The sequence below is a fragment of the Myotis daubentonii genome, chromosome 4 (genome assembly GCF_963259705.1).
Source record: "Myotis daubentonii chromosome 4, mMyoDau2.1, whole genome shotgun sequence".
Classification (NCBI taxonomy): Eukaryota; Metazoa; Chordata; class Mammalia; order Chiroptera; family Vespertilionidae; genus Myotis; species Myotis daubentonii.
Window position 1 is genome coordinate 108,169,373 of NC_081843.1, and position 22,514 is coordinate 108,191,886.

Here is a 22,514-nt window from a genome sequence, read left to right on the forward strand (position 1 = left end):
TCAATGGCACATTTTTAAAAAACAGCTATCTATTTTTAAATATATTTTTAAATAAATTTTTTCCTTGGAAAAACACCTGAAGTCAATTATGACAGTTATGAAATATCCTGGCATGGTGGCAAAGAAAAGTTATCTGAAATCTGATGGACCGTTGCAATGCCAGATTTGGATGGGGGGTGCCCATAGCCCAATACACCGAGGAAGCAAACACAAAGCCCAGCACCTACAACTACTCCCTCCCGTACCCACCGCATGGGAACCAGTTTGCATTTTCAACGCAAGCATTAGAGCAGAGCTGACTGTATCCGGCTCCAAGGTGAGCTGCCCTATCGCCTGTACCCGTCCTTTCAGGAGTTTTCACGGCTCTTCCTGCCATGTGCCTTCCCCTATTTTCCCGCCCAAGTCTAGGACAGCCTCTTCCAACTGAGAAGCCCGAAACCTCTGTAGCATAGTCCTAGCTCACCCGAGGGACAGTTCCTGCCAGTGTACCAGGCCTCGCTTTGAAAAATGGGGGAGGAAGTGGGCGCTTTGGCAAGACCAGGTTGAGGGGCGGGGCTTCTTGTTGGGGCGCCGGAACTCTCTCGCTGCTGCTCTAGTACCTGCTTTTGCCTTTGAATTTTCAGGTTCTGGGCATGTCTGTGATGAACAAGGTATGTGATATATTTGAACTTACATATTTGAACACAAATCATGCTCCCTGGAAGTGCAGTAAGCATAGGTGTCCTCTGGATTTGATTCCAGAGGAAAGGATCCCAATACATAACTAACCAACCCAGTTCTGAAGCCAGGATCCCAGAGCCTAATCTAGGACAGAGCAAGTTGCCGTATTTGGTTACAAATGGTTTGGAAGTTGGGCTGCAAACTACAGCAGGGTCATTAGAACTGTGGGTTGTGACCCACCAGTAGATCATGAAATTCATTTAATAAATCACAACCAGCAACATTTTTGTACTTAAATTAATGAGAAATACATTGCATATAGTAATAACTATCCTAAAACTTTTATTTCAGATAGATGATGATGATAGATGATAGATAGATAGATGATAGGTGTAGATATTGTGTGTGTAAATAATGGGTGGAGTTGTAAACTGTTTCCTACTGTGATTTATGGTCAAAGAAGTTTGAAAGCCATTACTTTAGAGGAACTTCCATGTATGGGTCAGGTGGGGGTCAGGGGCGGAAGTGGAAGTTGACCTGTTTTTCCATTTCCCTGCATGTCCTGAGGTAGACACGGCAAAAGGAGCGGAGAGTCTCTCTCCTTCTGGGTACACGTTCAACCCCAGGTCACACGTTTATAGAACCAGGAGAGCTGCCTAAGACCCCTGCTTGTACCTTGAATCGTTTTGCTTTAGGACATGGATCTGCAGATGAGTTTCACAAGAAGTATCACGGAGATTGGCATCGCTGTCCAAGATGCTGAGGATCAGGGGTTCAAGTTTTCCTACAAGGAGTTGCTGCTCGGTTACATGCTGGTGAGTGAGCAGAGAGGGCTCAGGCAAGGCCCTGAGAAGTCCATGACCAAGGTTGTGGGGCTGTCTTCCTAAAAGTGGGTAAAACTGCCCAGTCCCAAGGAGCAGACCTCGGCTGTATTTCTGCCCGAGGGCACCCACGGGTCCAGTGAGGTTGCAGCTGCGTCCGTGCTGAAGGGAAACTCCCTTGATCTTTTCTGAAACATTTCACCTCCTTGTTTGTGGCAGGACTTCATCAGGGACGAGCCCCTGGATTCCTTAGCTACCCCTGTTCGGTGGAAAGCCTTAATCGCCATCAGATACCTCAGGTAGAGAAATTTGTGCTGTTCTCATTGAAAAAATGGTTCCTCCCCCATGTCCTCCTTCTGACCTATCGATCAGTGCAGACTCCAGGGCACCCTCCCCAAAACGAACACAGTTCCTCAGTGAGTTATTTCAAACAGGGCCCTTTTCTCTCCCCTGAGTTGCAAAACTGACAGATTGGTCACTTGATGCCTAATGGAGACAAGGGCTGCTTAGAGGAGTCGGATGTGTTGATATATGAAGACTGAAATTTTGTGCAAAATGACATTTTTCTTCCTAGATCTTGACCTGTAGAAAAACTTTAATTTTCCCATTAAAAAATTGTGCAAGCCTTAATCAATTCTAGTTGGTTAGTAACAATAAGCCTGGAGAAGAAAATAATGTCAAGCAAATTTTTAAAATAGCATTCCCCCCCCCCCCCCGGCAGTATAAGAAATTCAAGTTCACTGTTAAAACTTGGAAACCATAGAAAGTTTTTAAAAACAACAAAATCACCCCTATTTTTATTTTATTTTATTATTTTATTATTATTTATTTATTCATTTGCCTAAGGGCCCTGGCTAAGACTTCTAGTACTCTGTTAAATAGGAGCCAGCATCCTATTCGCTCCAGATCTTAGAGGGAAAGTTTTCAGTTTTTCACCCTTGAGTATGATGTTACCTGCAGGCTTTTTATATACGGCTTTTATTATGTTGAGGTAACAAAAATCTTTTTTTTTTCTTTTTTTTTCTTCTATGTGGGGTGGTTGATCTTGAGGCTGCAGGGAGCAAGCTGGCTCCAGATTTCTCCAAGCCCACATTTCTTTGCCCCCAGTTCTTCTGTGTCCAAAGACAGGGAACCACAGACACGCCTTTGTAGGAGGGTACAGAAGTCATTTTTAATGGCCTCCTAATACCTTATTATTTAGATGTGCCTTATATTACTTCACCAACCTCCTCTTGCTATTTTTGATTGTGGCCTGTTTTTAAGAACTATAAATAATATTTTGGTGAACACCTTTATGCAAAAAGTGTTCTCTGAACTTCCAATGATAAAAGTTGACAATTTGATTTAATAAACATGATTAAGTGTCATCCTTGCGTCGGGCACTGAGCTGGGTTCAAAAAGGACAGCAATCAACAAAATGTGGCCTTGCCCTGGAAGGGTTTTAGCCTCCCGGGAAAGCTGATACAAAGCAAGCCTATGGGATGTCTCAAATGTGTGGGAAGAGGCGAGAGAAGGGAAGGCACAGGTTGCCATGTTTACAGAAAGGAGGGAAATCTGAAGACAGCTCACACACATAAACCTTGAACATGAGTAAGAACTGAGTAGGTCTAGAACAGTGTTGTGAAGTAGAAATACAATGCAAGTCACATGTATCATTTAAAATTTTCTAGTAGCCACTTTTAAGAGTACAAAGAAACAAGTTCAGTTGATTTTCATCATGTTCTTATTTAATCCAATATATTCAATTATATGATCATTTTAACATGCATTCACGTGGCTCTCACTCCAGTAAACTGAAACCTCGGCTCTCACTGAATGACAATCTGAACATTCTGGAAGAGAACATCCGGAGGCTGCTGCCCCTTCCGCCTCTGGAAAGTCTCAGAAATGAGGGCGAGACAGACAAGGACAAGGAGCACATCGTTGTATGTGGGGTGAGGCCCGGGTGGAAGGAAGAGCCCAGTGGGGCCTCCTTGCCCTCTCACCTCAGCCTCACCTCCCACTCACCTTGGATTTCAGTTTCTCTATGAACGGTCCATGGATGCTCTAGGAAAGCTGCTGCGGACCATGATGTGGGACAATGTGCGAGCCGAAGACTGCCAGGAAATGTTTAATGTGAGTAGGGCCACTGCTCAGACTGATCCCCAGGCCCCCTAATCTGTGCGCCGGTGCACCTCTCAACCTGGACCTCCTCCTCCTTGCAGGGGGACGTCCAGCCCGACCCACTCAACCCCAAGTGGAGGGCCCATTCCGTGGTTCTGTTATCCTGTCCGCTCAGCAATAGTGCGCAGGGTGGTCAGCACCTGTCGCAGCAGCGGCTGGTCGGGGAGGGGGAGAGAGAGAGAATGCGAATGCATGGATCAGCAGGACACTATGGAAAGGATGCTTATCCTTTGACCAACAGCTTCTCCGAATGTGGCTTGTTTCACAAAAGGAGTGGGAAAGAGAAAGAGCCTTCCAGATCACCGCCAAAGTGCTGACCAACGACGTGGAGGTGAGTCCCCCCTGGAATGAGTAGGTTTCATTGCTTGCTAACAGCAGGGATCTCCGAGGCCCCTGAAGCCCAAACCTCCCCGAAACGGTCTCCAGTCCCCAACGGAGTGCTTTCCGGGGTGGCAAGCCCACAGGACCAGCCACGCGGTTGTGTGTGTGCTGCTTGCTTACTTTCCACCGCGCTGAGAGGGTAAGTCCAAGATCCCCTTTCATTCTAAGGACCAGCAGGGAGGAATCTAAGGGACTTACTCTCTCTCTCCAGTGTTGGGAATGTCTGGAAGCATTATCCAGCCACCCCATCACCTTGGGGGCCCCTTTGTCCTGCAGGCACCGGAGAACTTTAAAATCAGCTCGCTGCTCGGCCTCCTGGCCCCGCACTCCTGTGACACCCTGCCCTCCATCCGCCAGGCCGCAGCCAGCTCGGTCATTGCTCTGTTCTATATACAAGGTGAGCGAAAGACAAATGGAGAGAAAGATACTTGCTTTCTTCCCAGTTTTCCTCCTTGTACATCTGTTTCTCTGCTCCTCCTTCTCTCTTTCTCCCTCTCTCTTTCCCTCACTCCCTCAGTTCAGCCATTTCTGAGTTCTAATACCCTAATTATGTCACAGAATTTGCTTCTTGGGTCTTTCTTCCTCTGTGGTTCTATTATTCTTTTTTAGAAATAAAGATAATGGCGCCAAAGCATCTTAAGGAGCCATGAAAGTGGGTGGAATGTTTGAGAGTAGCCATCACATGGTCTCCCAGGAGGAAGTGATACCTTCATTCTTTTTCTCTAGGAGAGAATTTGGGGAAGGTTTCCCAGTTGGCATCTCAGGCCCTTGGTCCGCTCTCTGAGTGCATGTAAATAACTGGCAGTGTCAGTCAATGTAAGGAATTTAAAACCCCATTGTCGGGCGGAGCCCAGCAATCAGGACCCCTGTCCAAGCTACATCGGCAGGTGTTTCACGGAGCACAGCCCCGCAGTGGGTGTGCTCAGCTGTGTGTAGGCCAGGGAGGCTAGGCGCACTGGTCTCAGTTCAGTGCCATCCACCTTTAGTTCACTCTTCACTCTCGCAGGCACTCAGGAACTATTTCCCCAACGCTTTCCCAGGTGCCAAGCACTGTTCTGATGCTGGAGACGCAGAGATATTACAAGTCAAAAGCTGGGATTTGGTGGGAAGGGATGGGTGAGGACATAGTCAGTCAAAAAGAAAAAAACCCAGCAGAAACAGAATAGATATGAAAGTCCCTTGGAACGTGGGAGGATAATTCATTAAGTATATATGCTCTTACCAAGCCAGAAAAAAAATGAACTAAGGAAGTGAGGAACCATTTCAGTAATCAAAGAAATGTGCAAAGGAAGAAAGGAATTTGAATTCTATAATTGTTCTACCTATTCTTCCTCCAGCCCCCTTTATTTCCCTGAAACTTGCAAAGTTCAGGTCTTCAAACACTCTTTGTTAAGAAGAAATCCCATAATCTGTTATTCACTTTAACTCTCTTTCTTGAGTGATCAAATGAGCATGGTAGAGAGAAAGAACGTGGGTATTAATTAAACACCTACTAGACACAAGTAACGAGTGTGATACTAAATTAAATACCCACTTGATACTCATGGATGCTGCTCAGTCAGTTTTGAGATGAGGGATCCGGGGTTAAAAATGTACCAGCAGCTTGGACCCCAGATCTGCGTGACTCCAAAGTCTGTGTGAGTTTTGCTGGGCCGGGTGGCCTTCCACAGAATCATTCACGTGTGTGTTTCCACAACTACCATTCATTCAAACAGCAAACAGGAAATTATTACTATTTCGGTCTACTTCTATAAACTGAGATCAACAAGCACCTACTCAGTGCTGACGTTCCCATTGCACTCGCTTCCCATTCCTCCTACAGCAGCTCACCACGGAATGGAAGTCCAACGGAGTCAGCAGCATGGTAGGGTAGTAAGAGCCTGGGCTTCAGTGTCAGAGTGTCAGACAGACCAGGGCACACAAGTTCTGACTTCCCTATTTTTACTCACCGTCATGTGGCCAAGTGGCTTCATATCTCTGCCTCAGCTTTCTCATCTGCAAGATGGGGACAATAGCAGGAGAGCCTACCTCAGATGACCTTTCTGAGTAACAAATGAGATCACTGTATGCGAGTATTTAACATGGTGCCTGGCAGGTAGAAACTACTCAATTTGTGTCTGTTCTTATGCTCACTGTCTCATCAGGGAGTGTATTTGTTGAAAGTGTCCAGCAGCTGAATTCGTGTCTCAACACAATCTAACCAGCCTCTGCCACATCTATCAAGTCTTTGACCTCCTACCTGTGTCTCCTGTGGTTGGTTTTAGGTGCTCACCTGGAAGTGGAAAGACTGCAGGGATTGCAGGAAGGCCTGCAATCTGATGACGTGCAGGTCCAGCTCAAGATTTCTTCTAAAATAGCAAAGGTAATAGATATGGAGGACTGGCCAAGGGATGTAAAGACGATTCCAGATTGACTTTCAAATGAGTAAGCTGTGTACAGCTCACTACCAAAGAGGGCAGAGGCATAGCCCTCCAAGTAGAATGAAAGACCTTTGTCCTGTCATTTATGAACTCTGGGTTGACATGTGTATAGCTGAGGCCTACTACTGCTCATTTCATGCTCTGGGAAAACTTGTTAATCAAGCGGCCCTCTCCAGGCTGAGGGAGGCAGTGGATGGCGTAGAAGGAATGAGGGCTATAGAGTTGATCAGGTATGCTCTGTGTGCACTGCTCAAAGCTCAGAATCCTCAACTTCAAAATAATGACCTAACCTACCTCTCAGAGATGTTGTGAGGACTGGTTGATCAATTCATTCATTTATGCAATCATTCATTTACTCACCTAACATGCCCTGGGCACCTACCATATGCCAGACTTGGTCCAAGCTCTAAGAACAGAAAAAGACAAAATGCCTGCCGTCATTGAGCTTGCATCCCAGTAGATGGAGTCCGGCAAATAAATATCAGGTCAGGTAGTGATCACTGAGAAAAATAAAGTTCAGTAAAGAAAGGGTAATCCCTTAGAGAAGGTCATCCTGAAAGAGGGAAGCATGCAGACATCTGGAAAGAACATTCCAGGCAGAGGGAAAACAGCAAGTGCAAATGCCCTGCCCTGGAGAAAGACATAGATAGATCTGAGAGATAGTCCGGGGCTGATTCAGGAACCTTGCAGGCCTTGTTAAGGACCTTGGCTTTTACTGCGATTGAAATGTAAAGCCAGCAGAGGGTTTTGAGCAGAAGAGTCGGGCCCACTACCTACTATTGTGCCAGTTATGAAAAACACACAAGTGCACACCCCCCCCTCCCCCATGTGAGGTGGCATCACTCCTAAAGTAGACATTGTAGAGTTGTATGTATTATGGCAATTAGCCCCAGGTGTCAGTGAAGGGTGCAACAAAGTCCATCAGAATAGAGGACAGAACACCTTTACCTCATTTGCAAAAATCTTTTATGGACTAGTGATGGTTCTGTGAGGGGGAACATGACTGAATGTATGTTTCTGAAGGGTCATCTGGCTGCTATGTTTAGATTAGAACATAGGCTGGCAAGAGTGAAATTGTGCCAGTTGTGAAAAACTTTGGAGGAAACTACAAGAATCTAGGTGTGAGATTAGGAGACTTGGACTAAGGAGGCAGAAGTGGTGACAACAAGAAAGTGATCAGAATATGGGAGAAAAGCAAAATGGGGACTTGGGGGGTACATATGTCACATGGCTAAGAATGTCTGAAGCATGATAGGCACTCAAAAACATGAGTTTCCTTCCTTCCTTCCTTTCTTTGTAAACCAACACCCGTCACAATGTGATTTAAAAAAAAAAAAAAGGGAGAAGAAGAAGAAGAAAGGAAAAAGATGGCCATTGAGCTTGGACCCCAAGCAAGCATTAGGTGCTACATAGAACAGGCTAGTCTAGACCTCTGATGTGGGAACCATGATAACTCAAACTGGGAGACACACTGTTCATGAAAAAGGAACTTTTTCTTCTCAAGGATGGTCCTACCAAACATCACCAGGCCATGTAATAGAGGGGAAGCTGGTTACGAAGAGGAATGTGCTCATACCTACAGATTCATGATTATGACCACGTGGTTAGTTAAAGCCCTAGCTAATGCTCCTGGAATTCATTCAGGCTGCTCACTTTTCACACACGCACTCACCCTCATGCACTGCTATCAACCAACTTCCTGTGTAGTTCTTGTAGAGATCAAAACTGCAAAGTTTTAATTTTCTTGACCTTTTGTTGACTACTCTTAATATTGAGACTGGGAAGAGCAAAATGCAGGGCTCATAAGAGTTCAGACTCTGCATGTGTACGGAGGCACCTGGTGTTCAGCATGGCACTGAGTATACAGTGATAGATTTTCCTGAACTCCCAAGTCTTAGCTATTCTTTGGCAGATGTGAGACTTACTTCTATGCTATATGAAATGTGTGTGAAGTACTGCGAATCATATAAATTACTATGTGGGCATTATGTGTCATTTTTCCCTTATGAAATATACTATATCACTTTAGTTTGGAGAGAAAATTGCATCAGCAGACCTGGGATGGTGTAAACTGACAAAAAAGGCAACTCCAGGGCAAGTTTGCTTAGAGGCCAAAGGTCATGTCTATGTCCTATTTTTGTATTTTCCCTGGTGTCTAAGGCCCCAGTCTTATGCTCACTGTTTGCCACGCCCATCGGTCTCCAATATCCCAGGACCAGGAGTAACTGCATGTGGTGGGTGCCCGGGCGTGAAGCGAGGTGGTGGCTAGCGTGCGTTTCTCCGGCGTATCCTCAGGTTGTGAGTAAACTCATCCCGAGTGGAGAGATTATCGTGTTCCTGGAGGAGACCCTGGATGGTCTGGAGACCCTCAGCGGCCCCTGTGCCACGGCCTGCGGCCTGTGGATGGTCGCCGCCCTGAAGGAGCAGGGAGCTGCCGTGGAAGATCAGGTACACTGACTGCCCGGCTGACAGCCCAGCACAATTCTCACCCTTCTGAGCAAGATGCCTTTCCCACCGGCTCCGCTTTGCCTTTTGAAATCGCTGTATATCCTGTGGGACCCAGACCAGATGTCCCTCCAAAGCGACGCCAGTTACTCGTGGATTCCCCCGTCAGTCCTGTGTACCTCTCGCATACCATTGGCCGTACACTGGCTCACGCACAAGCCTTTGAGTACATGCCCAACAGCCTTTAGCAGACACCCCTTTCTTTTGAGAGAGTTCTGCATCGTATTCACCTCGGGTAAATTTCTCACGGCGCTTAGCTTAGCACAGCACCTGGCCAAAAGCAGCCTTTCGCTAAATTGATTTAAGGAAAAAGACCCAGCGCATCAACAATTCTCCTGAATAAGAGAAAGGCCATGGGTAGAATCGATGACCATTTTTAACATCTTTTATAATTCGCCAACCACCGACAGGCTGACCATATCCACCCTGAGCCTTTCACGTCCTAGAGGGAAAATAACGACGTAATGCTGGCTTTGGCTTTTTCTTTGTAGCTGTTGGAGATCTTGGGCATAATTTACTATCACCTGCCAATCCTCAGGCAGAAGGAGGAAAGTTTTCAGTTCATTCTGGAAGCCATCTCCCAGATAGCCAGCTTTCACACGGAGGCAGTTGTCGCCAACCTTTTACAGAAGCCTCTGCCCTTTGACAGGTAGATTCTGACTGAACTGGCCCCTCCTCCCAGGAAAGGCCACCCTGCAGGGCATCGGGGAAGGGCTTACTGTTTGAAAGGTAGCGAACAAAGGTTGAAAATATCGCATTAATTTAAAAATGAATGCTTCCCCTGCTGTGTGTGTATATTTATACATATACATATATATACACTCATTGAGCAATGATGAGATTTTTTCTTAAATACACCATAGGAATACATGAATATTAGAAAGTGAATATTTCTCCTCTTTTTGGTTGCCCAGAATTCACCTTTTTAAGAGGCTTCTGTCTTGGTGGACATTAGCAAACCTCAGTAACCCAAGGCCAGAATGCGGGGTTGTTAAGTAACAGCCTTATTGCCCCCAGGCATGCTAACATGTCCCTCTGCCTCGCAATGCTGGCTAGACATAATGTGGTTTTAGAGTGAACCCGATGGACACGCTCCTACTCCACGGAGTCGTGCCTTCTCCGCTTGCTGCCCTGCTGCCCTAGGGACACGAAGACACTGTGGAGGGCTCTGGCTGAGAACCCCGCCTCCAGCAGCAAGCTCTTGCGAGCCTTGACCGTCAAACTGGACAGCGGGTTAGAGGACGACCTGGCGGGCATGGACGCCATCTCAGTGAGTGGGACCTCCCTGCCCACCACAGGCCTGTTCCCACCTGGAACTTGATGATGTATCGTTCGTCACACTTCTCCTCTCCTGCCCTGATTTTAAATCAACTCCAGTTTATAACAGACAAATGAGCAATCATTGTGTCTGTGGCTACCATTTTCAGAAGCAAATTCCTCAGTAGCCCAAAGAAAATCTGTGTTTCCGCATTTCCAAATTTGTCTTCAGGATAGCTGAAGAGCCCCTCTTTTTTTGAAAGACCCCACTGCTGGAGCGCATGTCATTTCACCTGCCATGTGGAGCCGCCCAACATGGCAGCCCAGAGAGAGAAACATAGTCTGAGCTGAGAAGTTTTCAGACCAGGCCTTCCTTTTTTTAAAATTTTTTATACATTTTGTATTGATTTCAGAGAGGAAGGGAAAGGGAAAGAGAGATAGAAACATCAATGATGAGAGAGAATCACTGATCAGCTGCCTCTTACACGCCCCCCTACTGGGGATCAAGCCACAACCTGGGCATGTGCCCTTGACAGGAATCAAACCCAGGACTCTTCAGTCCACAGGCTGACGCTCTATCCACTGAGTTCAACCAGGGAGGGCCCAAGCCTTCCTTTTCTATGTGTTTTTGCCATGAGCATGGCCAGCCTAGGAGGCAGTCGTTTGGGGAGAAACAAACTTGCTGATCAGCCCAGTGAGCGAGTGTCTTAGGAAGAAAGGAGCCTGTCTGACCAGGGGTCCTTTCTCCCCTCAGGTGGCCTGTGCTATCCAGGAAGTGGTATCCATAGGCACCCCTGTGACCAGCTTGTACCCACAGCTGTTCACTCTCCTCCTGAAGCTGGTCAGCTGCACCCTGGGCCAGAAGATGCCCACTGCTGCCTGGAGCTACAGGCGGCGGGTGATGCAGCAAGGGGAGCGGCAGCAGATCGCGGACCCCTGCAGGCAAGTAGCCAGGCAGGGAGGGCCTTCTAGAGCTGTCCTGATTGCAGGTTGCAGAGCCAGAACTGCAGAAATCAAGGCCAGTGCCTTCTGGCACAGCCTCAACTACCCATGAAGATATAGGGCTCTACCATCCCTAAGCCATGGAGCAAATCTTCCCCGAGCCCATACCCAGTGGAATTGCCCAGAGCAGTCACAGAACGAATGAGCAGCTCTCTTCTTCCCAGATGTCCCACTCTGTTTCCTTTAGTTGAGACATATATATTATATATGTATATATTATGTATATACTAGGGGCCCGGTGCACGAAATTCGTGCACTGGGTGTGGAGGGGGGGGGGGGAGTGTCCCTCAGCCCAGCCTGCCCCCTCTCACATACTGGGAGCCCTCAGGTGTTGACCCCCATCACCCTCCAATCGCAGGATCAGCCCCTTGCCCAGGCCTGACGCCTCTGACAGAGGTGTCAGGCCTGGGCAGGGGACGCTCATTTCCCCCCATCACTGGTTCTGCCCCCAGCCCAGGCCTGATGCCTCTGGCCCAGGCATCAGGCCTGGGCAGGGGACCCCCAGACCCCTCCGATTGCTGGCTCTGCCCCTTGCCCAGGCCTGATGCCTCAGCCAGAGGCATAGACCCCCATCACCCTCTGATCACCTGATCGGCCCCTTGCCCAGGCCTGACGCCTCCGCCAGAGGTGTCAGGCTTGGACAGGGGACCCCCATCTCCCCCCGATCACTGGCTCTGGCCCCCGCCCAGGCCTGAGGCCTCTGGCCCAGGAATCATGCCTGGGCAGGGGACCCCCATCTCCCTCTGATCTCTTGCTCCACCCCCCGCCCAAGCCTGACGCCTCTGACCCAGGCTTCAGGCCTGGGCAAGGGGACCATCATATCCCCCCAACCCCCGGCTCAGCCCCCCGCCCAGGCCTGATGCCTCGGCCAGAGGAGTTGACCCTCATCACCCTCTGATCACCAATCACCGGATCGGCCCCTTGACCAGGCCTGAGGCCTCCAGCAGAGGTGTCAGGCCTGGGCAGGGGACCCCCAGCTCCCCGCAGTTGCAGGCTCCGCCCCTGCCCAGGCCTAAGGCGTCCGGCTGAGGCATCTGGCTCGGGCAGCGGGGACCCGCAGCTGCAGCGGCCCCGCGATCGTGGGCTCCACTTTAGGCCCAGGCAAGGGACCCCTAGCTCCCGGGACTGCCAGCTTCGACCGTGCCCAGCTCCCATCGCTGGCTCCACCCCTACTTCCTGCTATCACTGGCCAGGGCAGAAAAGGCACCTGATTCTCCGATCATGGCTGGGGGGCCGCCTTTGCCCTGCCCCCCAGCTCTTAGCTCCCCCCTGGGTTTCCGATCACTGTCAGTGGCAGGGGGCTTCTTCCTGCTTTCCCTTTCGCCTCCCTGCATTGTGCCTACATATGCAAATTAACTGTCATCTTGTTGGCAGTTAACTGCCAATCTTAGTTGGCAGTTAACTGCCAATCTTAGTTGGCAGTTAACTGCCAATCATAGTTGGCAGTTAATTTGCATATAGCCCTGATTAGCCAATGAAAAGGGTATCGTCGTACACCAATTACCATTTTTCTCTTTTATTAGTGTAGATAATTTTATTTTTTTAATTTGATTTCAGAGAGAGAGAGGGAGAGAGAATCATTGATTGGCTGCCTCCTGCATGCCCCCTACTGGGGATCGAGTCCACAACTGGGCATGTGCCCTGACCTAGAATTGAACCATGACCTCCTGGTTCATAGGTCAACAACCACTGGGCACCAATGGTCACACACTAGCCATTGCGAGATGCATCCTGACTTCTGAACTGCTGTTTCAGAATCAGTGAAATATGGTCTTTTTCAGTTTCCATCCTTTAGTGCTTCATTTTCTCATGAGAGGTTGGCGAGATTGTGTGGCATTATTTACCAGCTCAAATCATCTCGATGTTCCCTTTGATCCTAAAACTAAAGTATGAGGTCAAGCTGCCTGTGTTTCCCTGGCCCAATATCCATTAATGCAGGAGTGAGGGAGCATTGTGGGAAAGAGGAAGAGTGAACCCGGGACATCTCAGTGCACTGTACGGGTTGACTTACTCTTGTGATGCCAACTGGCCTCCCACACCTCAGGCTCTCAACCACAACTCTGAAGTGCGTGCAAACCCAAGCCATGAAAGAAGGCCTGGCCAAGGAGTCTGACGAAGGGGACAACTTATGGACACTGCTCCACGGTCCCAGCACCCACCACATGGGAGTGTGTGCACTGGCCAGGTAACCTGCCAATGTCCAAGAACAGCATACAAAGGAGAAAACTCAGAACAGGCAACTTCACTGAGAGCAGTTGACCCACCAGGGGCTTATATACAGTCAAGGAGAAGAAACAAGGAAGAAGGAGTAAAGGGGCTTGGGAAGAGATGGTAGGATCAGCCCAGAACTCGCCACCCCCTCAAAAAAACAGGGATACATTGAACAGTTCTAGGCATGTTGCATTTACTAGTACATTGGGCTCTTGGTATGCAATCTCTTTCCTTGAACATCCCTTCTTAGAGGACTTATTTTCCTGATAGAGAAATAGACTAAAATTTCCTCCATTGTTTAGCAATAAACAAGCCTTTGCTACAGCTGGAAGCTTTCGTTTTCTAGGAGCATGGCCGTGTGGCACCATGGAGTCACGGTGGACATCATGGGGAAGCTCCTCCCATCACTCACCTCCTCCTCGGAGAACTACCGCATAACCGGCACAGCGTTCTTCTCTGAGGCAAGGCCAGCTGCCCTCACAGCAGGCTTGTGGGGCCCCTGCGGCATTTCTCTCAGGGACCTGCAAGGGGACCTTTGGTAGTGGAGGAATCCAGCCACTTCCAGAGACATGGCACCTGAGCAAGGAGTGAGAAAAACATAGAGCCCACCCTCAACCTCCTCCTTCCCTCTGGTCTTCAAAAGCCAACCTCCCAGGACAGAGGAGGGTGGAGAACAAATACGAGAGGGATAAAACCAAAAGGCATATTACTGTCCCCCAGACTCTGGGATAAAGGCCGTCCTGGCTGGTCCAGAGAAGGGGCATTGTCAGTAACTCCTGGTTTCCCATTTAGTGTAATTAGAAGCATCTTCTTCACTGGGCATTCTGTTGTCATCACCACATAACCTTGACCTGTGAGCTGCTCACATCTAGAGCTTAGCTTCTGCAAGACTTGCTTGTTCATCAAGGGCCCTTCCCCCTCTGCTCCATGAGCAGCTGGGCCTCCTCTCCAACTGTAGTTCTGGTGCCTTTGCCACTCTCCTGAAGGGAAGCCACTCCCTTAACTAAAGGGGAGGAGTGTGTTGATTTCAGCTCATGAAGGAGCCGATCCTTTGGAGGCACTGGAATCTCCGTGACGTGCTGATCTTGATGGATCAGAGCGCCTGGGACTCCAATGCCACTTTGAGGCAAATGGCCATCCGAGGGCTCGGTAATACAGCTTCTGGAGCCCCTCAAAAGGTAACAGGAGGGTTGTGGGGGGTGATACTTTATTTAAGTAGAGTTTGAAATACTTATTTACAAACCCACTTCTGGTTGCAAGAAATTAAGGGCAAATCCCAATAAATTGCTGAACTTGTAGCTCTTGATTTGCAGTACCTGTGGCCCTAACAAACGTTCAGTCTCCTTGTCTGGGGTCTTCTACCCTATTCCAGATACACATACAACAGCTTTTGAGATTGAGCGACTCTGTTTCAAAATAGGTGCGGAAGCATAAGCAGCTAATGTTAGAATCTGTCATCAGAGGGCTGTACCACCTGGCCCGCACCGAAGTCGTCTGTGAGAGCTTGAAGGCTCTAAGGAAGATCCTGCAACTGCTCACAGACCGAGACGTGAGCTTCTACTTCAAAGAAATAGTGCTGCAAACAAGAACCTTCTTTGAAGACGTAAGTGAGCCTGTTCCGGAATCTTCCCTCCCCAGAAGAAGTGAGTGAACACAAAGAGGTTCAGGTAGTGCTTGTAGCAGACAATGTTGGTGTCCCATCCATATCCTTTGGCCTGCCCAGAGGTCACCTGCCTCAGAGGTCACCTGCACAAAGGTCACCTGAACAATTCCTCTGCAGGCTGTTAGCTTCCTGTGTCTCTCTGTGTAAGGGGACACTCTGGCCCGGGGATCCTAATTGGTCTGAGCAGGGTGGACTGGACATTAGGAAAGGACCCTCAAATGATAAGAAACAGGAGTTTGTAGAAAAACTCCCCAGCTTCCTCACCCCGCAGGATTGAGCTCCACTTTCTCACAAGGGTAACACACTCATTAATATTCCCTGTTGTAGCTTTTGTCTCTTCCCTAGCACATTCCCACTCCCCATCATGCTTCCTGGGCTCACCTCCTAAAGACCTAAATCAATTACTTAGGTCTAAATCCTCATCTCAAAGTGTGCTTTGGGGGGGGGGGGATGCAAGTTACAACAATACTCAGTATCAGACTAGGGCCCCCATATGACCTTGTCGCCTCCAACACTGTCTTTTCCACATCCAGGAGTCAGAGACTCAAAACGCTTACGTGGTTGATTTCATCCAGGAGTCAGTAGGAACCAGCTCTTGGGCCAAATCTGGCCCAGAGCATCTTTTCGTGAATTGGGTTTCACTGGAACACAGCCACACTGGCTGTGTGGAGCGCGCTCACTGGTTGCATAATGTCTGTGGCAGCTTTCCCACTTCGTTTGCCGAGTTGATTCGTTGTTACAGAAACCAGATGCCCCGCAACATTCAAATGATTTACCGTCTGGTCGTTCAGGGCAAAGTTTCTCAAACCCCTGATCTTATAACCCGAATCTCGGAAAAACGCCAGGCAGCCATCCTGGGCAGGGGGACGGACGTTTTCCTTCATAACTTCTGGGAAGTTTGATTTTATGATTTGTTTTTGGTGTATTCACTGTCATCAGTGTAAAAATCTATTTCACATCGAACTTAAATTGATATTTTTTTATGATCTAAAACTGTTTTTTCCATGTTGTGTTGTCAGAGAAGATGGAAGACTGCTCGTTGCCTCCTTCTGAAACATTAAGGCTTTATTCAATTACCTATTTACCTCCAGTCTCCAGACTGGAAAGTCTTTGTTTCCTTCATTATTCATCTTAACCTAATTTTTCAGCTCCTGCAGTATTTTACGAGCCAGTGACTGTGTTGTACTTCAATGAGGCCAGAGAAATATCAAATGTTATCTAAAGAAAAAGTACCTCAGATCTCCTCTTGTCCTAGTCATTCACTCCTTTTTTAAAAATCTTGCCCTTTCTTCATGACTCTTTGGCAAGATATTAACCGTACAGACCTCCAGGTTTTAGCTTGCAATATATGCCCGAGTCAGTAATTCTCCAGTTTCGTATTTGTCAGTGTCCCTTGTTTACTTACCTGCTAGCCTCAGCCTGACCTTTGCAAGGATCTTTCTGTTCATTTCCAACTACTTTCTCCAATGTGTCAGGATTACTCTTAATTCCCATCTGGTTCTCAAAAATGTTTACTTGGCTCCCACTCAGGTCAGTATCTTCTGTAAAATAACAAATGTGCCCTTTTTTCCATTACACAGACAGTTGACCATCTTTAACAACAAAGGTCTGAACTCCCTCCTGCAGAGCCCCATCTGTTTCTTAGGTTTCCTGGGGTGTTTGTTGACCCAGCAATCATAATTCTCTTAGATCTGAGCCTCCAAAAGTCACACATTCACCTGCGACATTAGTGGTCCAGATCATCTTTTTCCATCTTATTGCAGAAGAAAAACAATCGAAAATCTTGCTGGTTAAGTTGGACCTTTCTCATTTCTACTATGGGTCAATTCCATTGCATTTGCATGAAAGTTTGGTAAAACTTGGGTCATAGCAATGACATGCAAATTATTCTCCCGTAATGCTCTCTTTCTGCAAACATATTCAGCTGTATTTTATGATACTTTGCCCCTGTAGTTTCTACAGATTAAACATACAATTTTGTGATCTCCAAATCCCCCCCACCTTTTCTTCAATATTTAAGTATTTTACAGGACTTTGAAGAACATGGAGACACTTTGATGAAATGGTAGAACAGGAAATAAGGCTGTGGTCCCAGCTCCAGGCCCAGCTTGCTGCTATTGCCCACACTGTCACCCTGAGCAATCACCTCACTCTCTGTGACTCGTCTTCTCCGTTCAGAACAAGGACAGTAAACTTCAATGTCTCTCCCAGCACCCAAAACCCTTGTGCTACTTCTCTTTTATGCTTTTTCATCATCCCAATTAGCTGATCCTTCCTTAAACTATCATGAGGTCATCAATTTTGGAAAATTCAAAAGATTTCTTTAAGTAAATATCTCTCTACTTTTGAGGCACTCTGTTATTAATTAATCTTCTTTCTTTTTTAAAAGAATACCTTTTGAAAATATATCCTGACCACATTCCTAGGACATTTAAGGAATATTTCTATTACACAAAGTTACATCTTGTATATTCACTTAACTTTGCCAGCCCTTTCACACAGACCAGCTTTATGTTTTCTGGACGATCTTTATTAAGTTCCCTTTTCATGGCATTTTGTTTGTGTGTCCACTTATGCATTCAATTTGCCTTCAGAATTAACTCCTCTACCTTCTCTTTCTTTCTCGTATTCATGGGAATGCTTTTTGTTGGCCCTTGTTTATTTCTAATCTAAATATTATTCTACTACTCAGGACGACTTTTTCTTTCATTCCTCTGCCCCTACATGAGTATTTTAATCTAATTTTCTAGACCTGGGGTTTGGAGAAAAGCACTCTGAAAAATTCCTCCAGGTTTGTTAGAACTCTGAACCATATCGGCAAAGTATCTGAGGTAATAGAAGGCATCTTTCTCCACCACTACACCCTATGATAGTTAAAAAATCATTGCCTACCATTCAGGACAACAAGCAAAGAAGTTCCAGAATCTCACATATGCAAGAATAGAGCTAAGCACTTCTTTGTTTGTCCTCTCTCTTTGAGACCCAAAGCTCAAATTTCTAAGCTGCCTGTAATTTCATTAGAAAGTATTTGCACCCAGTCGGCATGGCTCAGTGATTGAGCATCGACCTATGAGCCGGGAGGTCACTGGTTCGATTTCTGGTCAGGGCACATGCCCAGGTTGTGGGCTCAATCCCCAGTGTGGGGTGTGCAGGAGGCAGCCAATCAATGACTGTCTCTCATCATTGATGTTTCTATCTCTCACTCCCTCTCCCTTCCTCTCTGAAGTCAATAAAAATATTTTCTTGAAAAAGTATTTGGGAACTTGGAGAAGGGTCCTGGGCCTTGGACAGTTTAGATTAGAAACACCATAACCCTAGGCTCCTGATGCAGTCAGGCTGATCTGTGTAAATACAAAATAAACAGGAACTCTCCCTGGCCTTCTGCTCCCTGCTTCTCATTCCTGTGGTCACATTTCCCCATCAACCACTCAGAGGCAGCAACCAAGTCTCCGGTTCTGTGGTGTCCCTTAAGCCCTTGACCCAGAGTCATTTAAACTTTGGTCATGTGGGTTAGCGAGCTGCTGGGAAGGGAACATCTGGGGGCTGTGACCGGTCGGTGGCCATGCATGGGTTCCAGCCTTCCTTTGTGAAATAGGGCCGGGCAGGGTGGGGGTGAGGAGGGGGTTCTGGCTGGAAATGGCCAGAAAGGGGGCTCACCGATGACTTGCATCTGTCGCCACAGGAGCAGGACGATGTGAGACTGACTGCCATTGCCTTATTTGAGAATCTGGCATCCCTAACAGGAAGAAGGTGGAAGATTTTTTTTGCAGAAGAAATTAAAAAGAGCATGATTTCATTCCTTCTCCACCTCTGGGACCCCAATCCCAAGGTTGGAGCTGTAAGTGGCTCCTGCACAGACCCCTGGACCTTCTCCTCTCCTGCGGCTGAAAGTGCCCGCACACCCAGTGGCTGGGCTGGAGTCAGAACTGAAGTCCCCACTTGCAACTGAACCTGAAAACCACTTCTCCAACCCTGGCTTCTCTCGTGCCACCTCTTCCCAAGCTTGCTCTTCCATCCTTGAAACTGGGAAGGTGCCAACACCGACTAGGAAGCCCTTCACGTCACTGACTTCTACTGCTCCTTGCCCAACACTAGTTGACATGTCTTCCTCCTGGGAGGGGGTGCAGCACTATGGACTGTGACGCAGAAAACTCTTGTCTTTCAGGCTTGCCGTGATGTCCTGGTGGTCTCCATTCCTTTCCTGGGCCTCCAGGATCTCTATGGGGTATTAGACCGTCTCCTTGACAGTCAGGATCCACCAAGGGCCAGGGATTTCTATAGGCAATTCTGTGTGAAACTGGTAAGTGTGCAGTCAATGTTGCCTGGAAAAATCACAGGCAAGAGTCCCAGCAAATCCCAGAAAGACAAACAACAGGGCAAGGGATCTCTGGCCAGACGCAGAACTGTCTTGGAAAGACGGCAGTGATTCTTGGTATTCTGCCCTATTTCCCAAGTCCTGGCTAGAATCTGTTCTAGATTCCTGCAACACGCCTGTCGATTAGACCCATAAGCCCAGTACCTTTCCGATTAAATTTAGGTTGGAATAGCCATAAGACATCTTCCAATAGAATAAGTAATGGCTGTGTGAGTTTCGCTGGCCTTTATTTTTTTCCTTCTTATGACCTCTCGGTTGCTGATTTTGAGAAAAAGATCTCTTTCTGGTTGCCCACTTTGCAATACGTATCTCTTCTAGGCCAAGAAAAATCAGGAAATCCTGTGGATCCTCCACACACATTCATTCACCTTCTTCAGCAGTAACTGGGAGATGATCAGGAGTACAGCCGTCAAACTCACAGGTGAGGGCACCTCCACATTCCCCCCTCAGGTGTGTCTGCTCTTTGCACCTAGTTGTGCTTAGGAAGGAGGATGGAAGGAAGGAAGGAAGGAAGGAAGGAAGGAAGGAAGGAAGGGAGGGAGGGAGGGAGGGAGGGAGGGAGGGAGGAAGAAAAGTGCTATATCTTGCAACATCTCCCTTCAAAGGAGCCTGTTCTCTTTGGGGAATGAAAACTTACATCTCCTGACTTTCCAACACTCAGTCTGCATTCTGGGCCCTTTGTGCTTCTTTTGGTTCCAAGTCATTGCTCCTTCTTTTCCCCAAGATTTTGCTTCAAGCCTGCTGCCCCTGCCTAAATGTTTTCCTTTGCATCACTTCTTAACATAAACCATAGCACACCTAAGCTCAGTCAAGCTGAGAGCTTTAACAGCCGCTGGATGCGAGTGCAAAGTGTGTTGGTGTGGGGCCAGCAGACCTTGGCTCTGCTGTGTGACTCTGGACAATACACTTAACTTCTCTGTGTTGCCTCTTTGTCTGGTCTATAAAATAAAAGAGGATGTAGGTGAATCTCTGAGAACCCTTCTATTATGTAATTCTAAGTCTGTTCCAACTGATCAAGCCCACAGTGAACAGACCCACTAGCGTGGCCACTTTGAAGAGTAAGGATTCTTTATTCGATCATGCATATGATCCCACATCTACACTGTAAACTTTTTGAGGACAGGGACCATGTCTTGCACACATTTGAAACCCTGACAACCACTGGCCCAGCCCCGGGGAGGACACAGTACGAGCTTTCTCAAATGCACATCAAGTGTGTGACGGCACTCCAGACCCAAGAGTCATGATCCTCGCACCATCCTGGGGTGCGTGGAGTGCTGTATAGTTTGTTCATTCACTAGCCAGACCATTTAACCTCTGACCAGGTGCAGAGTCTGGCCTGACCCCTCACATGGCCTCTTCCTCTCTAATGAAGCAGCATGTTTTTCTCCCGTTGATTTTAGATGCCATTGTTCTCAATCTGACCAACCAATATGTGGAGTTATTAGACAAAGAACAACTGGTCACACGTGAGTACCAGCCCCGGTTTCCGCCCAGGGTATTGTATTCTCAGAGAGAGAGTAACGAATGCTGCTCCAAGTTGCATGCCAGCCCAGACACTGAAAACCCTCGTGCCCCATTGTTGTCTCCGTTGCTCCCCGGATGCTGGAATATCTCTGGGGTATAAGCCAAGCCCAGTCCCACCCTTTCCAGGCATCCTAGCCAATAGTTTTCCAGTTGGCTATTGATCGTAAGGTCAGGATCTTCCCTTACCTCATTTCAGTGTTAAAACTCATTCTCAGCTTGTGGTTCCAAATCCTACCTTTTAGGGTAAACTGAGAGCTGGGAGCTAGAGCCCACCTAGGCCTGACCCTCAGTGGGGGGCCCGCAGTGCCCCACATCCTGGGCCTTGACTTTCCTTCCCCACTGGACTCTGCTATTCTCTCCATCTCAGGGCTCCAAGCACTTCGGCAAGACCCCTGTATCAGTGTCCAGAGAGCAGCCGAGGCTACCTTGCAGACCCTCCTGAGAAGGTGTAAAGAGATGAACATCCTTCCATAAACCATCAGGAAATAAACTGCTGTTCCCATAACTGACTGCTGTCTTCCTCCTGGTAACTCACAGGCCTGCAGCATCCTACGGAAAGACCCGGTGCCCAGGTGGGGTCTCCTGCCGGGGTCACCAGGGAAAAGCCACCAGGGAAAAGTCACTCTCGCAAATCCACAGCCACACGGCTTTGCCACAGGTTAGCCCTCTCTCAGGAAACTCAAATCCCAGCAGATACCAAAACACGACACAACTGGAAACCATTCCGCCGCCATTAAGAAGAGGGCCCCTGCTATTTCCGCACACAACCCTTTTTCCTTCTGTCTTAGCCACCTGTGAATTGCTACCCACACTCTTCTCTTTCTAATAGCCAACTTGACAGTAAACTCTAATCTGTCTGTTCTTTCTGGGTAATAATTGCTGTGTCAGGACTCTGACGGTACCTCTCTACAAAAGACCCTTTCTGACATTATGTTAAATCTCATGGTCTCCTCTCCATTTTCATCCCAGAGCATTCCTCCCCTTAAATTGTGTGTGTGTGTGCGCATGTGCGTGCGTGTGTGTGTGTGTGTGTATGCACGTGTATGTGTGTGCATGTGTACTCATTTAGCACCACCACCATCCTGATTATTTATCAGCAACATTATCCAATGGAAGTATCCCTTTACACACTCCTGTTACTTCCATTCTGATCTCTTCATCCGCAGACGCTTTGAGGAAGTTTGTTCTTGTAAAACTTTCTAAAGACCGAAGAAATCTTCTAGGTCAGAGATTTTAGGCCAGAGTTCAGTTATTCAATCAGTTAGCCAATATTTATTGAGTGCCTACAATGTTTAAGGCGTTTTTGTAGCCACGGGGGCTACAACTATGAAGAAAACATATTTAAAAATTCTACCCTTGTGGAGCATATTCTATGAAATCTGTGTATCAATTCTAAAGACAGGAGCCAGCCTCCAAGGCAGTGTGATTCCTGCCTCCTGGGGTCTCAGTGGTCTCCCCCCGCGAGGAGTAGAAAAATAAAAATGGTCTGTGCAATCAATACAATAGTTCAGAAACGACGCCGTGTGACT

At 47.7% G+C, this 22,514-nt stretch overlaps 1 protein-coding gene and 1 non-coding gene across 2 annotated transcripts in view; one reads left to right on the forward strand and one right to left on the reverse strand.

The window, feature by feature from the left end:
- MROH2B (maestro heat like repeat family member 2B) overlaps nucleotides 1-21,489 on the forward strand; it is a 50,882-nt gene extending 29,393 nt beyond the window's left edge. The window contains exons 22-42 of the mRNA XM_059691880.1: nucleotides 624-650; nucleotides 1,356-1,475; nucleotides 1,701-1,780; nucleotides 3,271-3,406; nucleotides 3,501-3,596; nucleotides 3,886-3,975; nucleotides 4,302-4,422; nucleotides 6,290-6,387; nucleotides 8,741-8,893; nucleotides 9,442-9,599; nucleotides 10,094-10,220; nucleotides 10,962-11,149; nucleotides 13,254-13,394; nucleotides 13,767-13,881; nucleotides 14,452-14,598; nucleotides 14,841-15,023; nucleotides 18,766-18,921; nucleotides 19,249-19,383; nucleotides 19,777-19,879; nucleotides 20,862-20,927; nucleotides 21,353-21,489. Coding sequence (XP_059547863.1) covers nucleotides 624-650; nucleotides 1,356-1,475; nucleotides 1,701-1,780; nucleotides 3,271-3,406; nucleotides 3,501-3,596; nucleotides 3,886-3,975; nucleotides 4,302-4,422; nucleotides 6,290-6,387; nucleotides 8,741-8,893; nucleotides 9,442-9,599; nucleotides 10,094-10,220; nucleotides 10,962-11,149; nucleotides 13,254-13,394; nucleotides 13,767-13,881; nucleotides 14,452-14,598; nucleotides 14,841-15,023; nucleotides 18,766-18,921; nucleotides 19,249-19,383; nucleotides 19,777-19,879; nucleotides 20,862-20,927; nucleotides 21,353-21,459 — 2,547 coding nt within the window. The 3' untranslated portion in view covers nucleotides 21,460-21,489. The remainder of the gene's footprint in view (nucleotides 1-623; nucleotides 651-1,355; nucleotides 1,476-1,700; nucleotides 1,781-3,270; nucleotides 3,407-3,500; nucleotides 3,597-3,885; nucleotides 3,976-4,301; nucleotides 4,423-6,289; nucleotides 6,388-8,740; nucleotides 8,894-9,441; nucleotides 9,600-10,093; nucleotides 10,221-10,961; nucleotides 11,150-13,253; nucleotides 13,395-13,766; nucleotides 13,882-14,451; nucleotides 14,599-14,840; nucleotides 15,024-18,765; nucleotides 18,922-19,248; nucleotides 19,384-19,776; nucleotides 19,880-20,861; nucleotides 20,928-21,352) is intronic.
- On the reverse strand, nucleotides 2,508-2,638 carry LOC132233983 (small nucleolar RNA SNORA38). Its single transcript, XR_009452820.1, has one exon. It is a non-coding gene; the product is annotated as a small nucleolar RNA SNORA38 (small nucleolar RNA).
- Nucleotides 21,490-22,514: the final 1,025 nt, after the last annotated feature.